The following is a 6,712-nucleotide window of genomic DNA, read 5'->3' as shown; positions in this document are numbered from 1 at the left end:
ATGGATCAAAATTTGCCAATTGTAGCAAAGAAATTCTGGAACATAGTGCGAGTAGCTTTCTTCATGCTGAAAAAAAGCATATCAAAGAGAAAATTTATGCTGGATTTCAACTTATTTATGAAGCGTGGCAAAATTGCTAGCAAAGCCGCAATCCATAATCTCATGTTCCACCACATGACCCATCAATGGTCTAATTCCTCATCTTCTCCCACTTCGCACGTGGGAGATCTCTCACACGCTCCACCCGATGAGTATGAATTCAGCTGCAGTGACAGCCCAGCGTACACTAAAACCTTCCACCTTCCATTCAACCTCAACAAGCGCAGCAAGCACCGCGCGCCCCATTTTCACGCGCCGGCCACCCCCGACGACGACGCTTTTGTGATAAATGCGGCTGTTATGAAGGCAATGGAGATGCTTCAGAATGATAATTCTTCGCCGGCTAATAATTTGCCTGGTTTTGGGAGGACTCCGACGGTGAGGCAGTTGAGGATTACTGACTCACCTTTTCCATTAAGAGATGTTGAAGAAGATAGCCATGTTGATGAGGCTGCTGAAAATTTCATATCAAAATTCTACAGGGATTTGAGGCGGCAAGCTTCTCCTGGTCCATAAATATATACTATACTATTTATGCGTTTCGATTTTCAGCGTAGTGATTTGGAAATATGGACAACTTATTTGGGATTAATGTATATGCATTGCATATTGCATGTAAAAATTTCAGCTTTCCGTTCTGTTCGTGGGTGTTTTTTCCCATTTCCTTTAGGGGTTTAATGGAAATGTCAAAAAAGAAAAATGTAGTCCTACGGAGTAGTATATTATAGTATATAATTGTGATGAAATATTTCCATTTATTCTTTTTTATTTGTAATTCTATGAAATGTTCAGAGGCTTAAGTCCTGAAAGTTTGTTTCCAATAATTATCTCTTTCGCTCTTTCTTTATTCAATTCAGGATTCCGTGCTGCTTTTCTTCTTGGGAGCTAGAGAAGGAAAAAGTAAAAGTTGGGAGTATACTAACAGTTATACACTTACAGTAAAGTGAAATTATACACTTATAGTAAAGTGAAAACAGTGTTGGCCAAGTTAAAAATTATTCTTTCCTTCGACCCTAAGTGAAAGTGAATATGCATATATATACATTGTCACATATTGATATATACTCCATAGTTCAACTGTTCAAGCGAACTTAATAAATTACGAAAAGATTCCATAGTTGATATTGATAGGCAAATTCAGAATTTGAAGTCTATGGGTTCTGATTCTATCACCAAACTCATAAATTTGCAATTAAATATTTATAATATTTAATAAATTTTTTAATATAAAATAAGGTCTAAGCAAAAATTATTGGGTTTGTCCGAACCGGTAAATAACAAACTCTATGCTAGAGTGCAATCAATATTTGAATTAGTCACCTCCCTATTTTTTCACTTTATTTTGCTTATGTAGTGTTCTGTAAATAAGGTGGGTCTCTCTACCAAGAGTAAACCTTCTTTGGCAGACACATCCAAAAAAATTTGATTTCAATAGTGGCACTTGTTTTCCCTTTTTTTTTTTTTTTTTTGAATTCTTAGAGGAAGAAGACATTGAGAAAATAATCTCTTATGATCAGTTACAATTTGAATAGAATAAAATAATTCTATAATTTATTTTTTGTATTTATTCTACTGATCACTTGCAGTATATTTTATTATCGATCTCCATATAACTAAAAGAATATTATAATGAGTCATAAAACCGATCCTCCGGTGCTTACTCAGGTAATTAAAGCTATCAATACATTTGGGTTAAATACCAACGACTGTCTAATCAGGATTTATAAAGTAAAACACTTCAATCTTACCGATTCATATGACATAGATAAAGTAAATTGCTAGTATTAATTAATTGGATTATGATCTCTCATGGATATGATCTTTTGCAGGCAAGATATATTGTTTGTAAAAGTTCTAACTTTTTGGCACTAATTAAAAGCTACGCATTGTGAAAGTAAGAAAAGCAATAAATATTATTGAGAGACACTTGTCAACTGTTGAACTTGCTTCTTAAACTTTTTAACATGCTTACCGTGTCATTTCATTATATTTCCCTTGATTTAATTAGTATAACCGACTTATATATGATCTTCACAATCACAGCCACTCCTTAATTAGGTAATTAAGTTGCTTTAATCACCGGACTAATTTCCAGTCCAGCTTTAATTTGAGCTTTTGCATCTATACTCGATTTTGGGGTTACAATTGAATCTATACCCACTTTACAAAAAAAGTTTGCAAGTGTCCCACTTTACAATCAACTTCAGACTTATGGGTCTGAAGTTATAAAAAAATGCCTGAAATTTTCACTTCAAATGTACTTAAGGCCAAATAGGTGTGAAGTGCAACCAATTGTTTCATCACTTAAGGCTAATAAGTCTGAAGTGAAAAATTGCACTTTAGATGCACTTAAGTCTAATAAGTTTGAAGTGAAAAATTGCACTTTAGATGCACTTAAGACCAAAAAGTTTGAAGTGCAACAAATGTTTTCATTCACTTAAGGCCAATAAGTCTGAAGTGAAAATTTGCACTTCAGACGCACTTAAGGCCAAATTGGTCTGAAGTGTAACCAATAGTTTCATGCACTTAAGGCCAATAAGTCTGAAGTAAAAAATTGCACTTTAGATGCACTCAAGGCCAAAAGGTCTTAAGTGCAACAAACGTTTTGCTACACTTAAGGCCAATAAGTTTGAAGTGAAAAATTGCATTTCAGATGCACTTAAGGTCAAAATTCTGAAGTGCAACAAACGTTTTAATTCACTTAAGACCAATAAGTCTGAAGTTAAAATTGCCCAAAACAAAAATTTATTCTTCGAATTATAATAATCCAATATACGATTTAATAACTAAATCTACTCCAAATGAGCTCAAATTTGAAACATAGTGTCACGTCCTTAGTTGTTAACTAAGTACACGTGCGTCACTTGACAACTCGCTCACTATTTTGCACAACTTGCTCACGTTCTTGCTATGTCAAGTCAGCCTTACTACACTCAAGATCGCTAAGAGAATGGAAGAAAGAACACAAGAGAATTGTTAAAGGAAGCTTTGTATTAGAGAGAACTTGAATTGTTTGCTTGGTTGATGAATTACAAATGAATGCCCCCTATTTATACTAACCACCTAGGGGCTAGTATGTAAATAATAATTATCTCTACAAGTCCTTTCGTATTTACAAAAAAGTCCTTTCTCTAGAATATTTTACATAGCTAGAATCTTCTAAGGACTTTAATTTCCTACCAATTCTATAGGGTTCTAGGGTCTTCCTAAAGAAACCTTTATATTTCTCTAGAACCTTCCTACAAGTGTATAAATATCTAGAACATTTTCAAGAAAATTCTCTATAGTTCTAGAATATTCCACCAAGATCTAGTCCCTAACTTATGTAACCATTCCATATGGCAAAAATATATACCAAGTGGCACCTGTCACACCTCCTTTTTCCGACCCCGCGAAGGGCGTAGGAGTTTTTTCCAATTAAAGGACAATCGAAACAGGATTTATTTATTTATTTCAGAGTCGCCACTTGGGAGATTTAGGGTGTCCCAAGTCACCAATTTTAATCCCGAATCGAGGAAAAGAATGACTCCATATTACAGTCCGCGAACCAGAAATCCGGATAAGGAATTCTGTTAACCCGGGAGAAGGTGTTAGGCATTCCCGAGTTCCGTGGTTCTAGCACGGTCGCTCAATTGTCATATTTGGCTTATTTATCTGATTTTAATACAATTATGAACCGATGTGCCAATTTTAATTCTTTACCACTTTATTATTATTATTTTTTTAAAAAAATAAAATAAAATTGTGAACATTGTTTAAAACATGTCTTTGGATTACGTCACATGAAATGCACCCGCAATCCGGAACACATTTTTATTCAATGTTTTAGGATTTAGATTTGGGTCGCATGAAATGCGCATCCGAGTTTAAGAAGGTAAAATTAATTAAATCGCGCCTAAAGAGTCTAGCGTATCATTATTTTGGGTAGGGCCGTGAAATTTGCTAAAACGGCTCCTCCCTAATTCTAAGCGATTAAATGTACATTTATTGAGGGCCCCACAATCTATACATTTCATTAAGCGAGGCTCATCTCATTTATTTGGACAAATCTTAAAACGACTACATTTTTCTATAAAAATGAGTCTCTAAAATAAAGAAAGAAAATCCTAATTTATTACTAGCTTTTTATTATTTTAAGAAGACATGACATGCTAATTGCTTGATTAATACAAATATTGATGAAAAAGGAATTTCACTCTTAATTTCGAAATTATAAATAAAATAAAAATTCAACAACTAATATTCAAAATAAACAAATATAGCTAGATTAAAACTCAGCATTGTTATTTTTTTTTAAAAAAAAATTATTGAGATTAATTATTCACAATCATTTGAAACTAGATTTAACCATAATTACTAAAGCTTATTAGAAAGTTTATTAGACTTAAACGTTCTCTTAATCTTGCTTAAGCTCAAGTCATGCCTTAATGCCGCAGAGCTGTCACACCTCCTTTTTCTGACCCCGTGAAGGGCGTAGGAGTTTTTTCCAATTAAAGGACAATCGAAACGAGATTTATTTATTTATTTCAGAGTCGCCACTTGGGAGATTTAGGGTGTCCCAAGTCACCAATTTTAATCCCGAATCGAGGAAAAGAATGACTCCATATTACAGTCCGCGAACCAGAAATCCGGATAAGGAATTCTGTTAACCCGGGAGAAGGTGTTAGGCATTCCCGAGTTCTGTGGTTCTAGCACGGTCGCTCAATTGTCATATTTGGCTTCTTTATCTGATTTTAATACAATTATGAACCGATGTGCCAATTTTAACTCTTTACCACTTTATTATTATTATTATTATTTTTTTTTAAAAAAAATTGTGAACATTGTTTAAAACATGTCTTTGGATTACGTCACATGAAATGCACCCGCAATCCGGAACACATTTTTATTCAAATGTCGGAGAAGCTCGAGTTCAAATCGAAACGGAACGGTAGCAGCAGCAGTGTCGGAGAAGATGCAACGACAGCCATGGGAGCTCGAGTTCGAGCTCGATGAAGCTCGTCCATGGCTGGACGCGGCGGGCAACAGTTGTGGTGGTTTGTTTGGACGACACAACAACAACATGAAGGATGAAAAACGCAGCAGCAGCAGTGTTGGAGAAGAAGAAAACGCAACAGCAGGAGGAGAAGCAACTACGGGCAACAATGGTGGCGTAGAAGTTGCTCGACGAACTTGAAAAACGCAGCCATGGCAGCGAGGGGATGTCGTGGGGGTGAGAGTGGTTGTGTTGTGTGTGTGTTGACGTGAGGGGGGCAGGGGTGTGAGGGGGGAAGGTCTGCCATGGGAGGAGCTTGGGGAAGCTTGAGGAAGAAGAAGAAGATAGGAGGGGGCGGATGGATTTCTTAGATTCAAATTGAAATATACAATTAAGTTTAACGGAGTACTCGGATGGGCAAAAATCGCTCGCTTTATCTTTGCACGAAAACCCTTCGTGTCTCCGGGCAAAGAGGGGCAGCTGTAAGCACGTGATTTTTGCCCTATATGAGAATTACTCCCAAAAAATTCAAAAATAAAATGATTTTTCTTTGGTGTGCAATTTTGTGATATTTTGTGATATTTTGAATAATTATTTGTATTTGTCTGTGCGTGTTTATTTGCTAAATTAATAAAAAATACAAAAATATGTCGCATTTTGCATGTAGGATTTAATTCTACAGTTGTTAGTAATTAAATTTGTTTTACAAAAATTAAAAATTACAAAAATAGGCATCGTTTGCATTTTTAGCATTTAATGTCCAAATATACAATTTTATGCTTAATTATTACTTAATTGTGCGTTAATTGTTATTGGGAGTTAATTTGCGCTTTTATAACTTAATTTAATTCTTAATAATAGTTTAAGTATTTTTATAATTTAGTTTTAGAGAAATAAAAGAAGAAAAGAGAGCGAAAATATAAAGAAAATCGGAATTGGGCCTCTTCTTCGATTTCAAGCCATAGGCCCAAAAAATGGCCCAATCTTCCCTACGACCCAGTCCATTTCGAACTGGGTCGACCCTGTCCATTAACCCAAATACCCAACACCCTTCTTCATTTTTCAAAACACAAAACAAAAACAAAACCAAAAAGAAAAGAAGAAGAAGAAAACCCTAAGAAATCCATCCGCCCCCTCCTATCTTCTTCTTCTTCCTCAAGCTTCCCCAAGCTCCTCCCATGGCAGACCTTCCCCCCTCACACCCCTGCCCCCCTCACGTCAACACACACACAACACAACCACTCTCACCCCCACGACATCCCCTCGCTGCCATGGCTGCGTTTTTCAAGTTCGTCGAGCAACTTCTACGCCACCATTGTTGCCCGTAGTTGCTTCTCCTCCTGCTGTTGCGTTTTCTTCTTCTCCAACACTGCTGCTGCTGCGTTTTTCATCCTTCATGTTGCTGCTGTGTCGTCCAAACAAACCACCACAACTGCTGCCCGCCGCGTCCAGCCATGGACGAGCTTTATCGAGCTCGAACTCGAGCTCCCATGGCTGCCGTTGCATCTTCTCTGACACTGCTGCTGCTACTGTTCCGTGCTGCTGCTCCAGCAGTGTTGCTGCTGCTGCCTTCTGCTTGTGGCGGGCTGCCATTGTTCGTTTTAAACGATGCCAAACGACCACCTTCTTTGGTCGTCC

At 36.6% G+C, this 6,712-nt stretch overlaps 1 protein-coding gene across 1 annotated transcript; it reads left to right on the top strand.

Annotated features, from left to right (window-relative positions):
- LOC107817325 (uncharacterized) lies at positions 1–615 on the top strand. Its single transcript, XM_016643126.2, has one exon. It carries the CDS (start codon positions 1–3, stop codon positions 613–615), a length of 615 nt encoding a protein of 204 aa, XP_016498612.1.
- Positions 616–6,712: the final 6,097 nt, after the last annotated feature.

This window comes from Nicotiana tabacum, chromosome 6 (genome assembly GCF_000715075.1).
Source record: "Nicotiana tabacum cultivar K326 chromosome 6, ASM71507v2, whole genome shotgun sequence".
Classification (NCBI taxonomy): domain Eukaryota; kingdom Viridiplantae; phylum Streptophyta; class Magnoliopsida; order Solanales; family Solanaceae; genus Nicotiana; species Nicotiana tabacum.
Note: the sequence above shows the minus strand (reverse complement) of the source record. Positions and strands in the feature narration are given on the sequence as shown.

Coding starts and splice junctions, on each gene's coding strand:
- LOC107817325 (XM_016643126.2), top strand. CDS start 1: ATGGATCAAAATTTGCCAATTGTAGCAAAGAAATTCTGGAACATAGTG.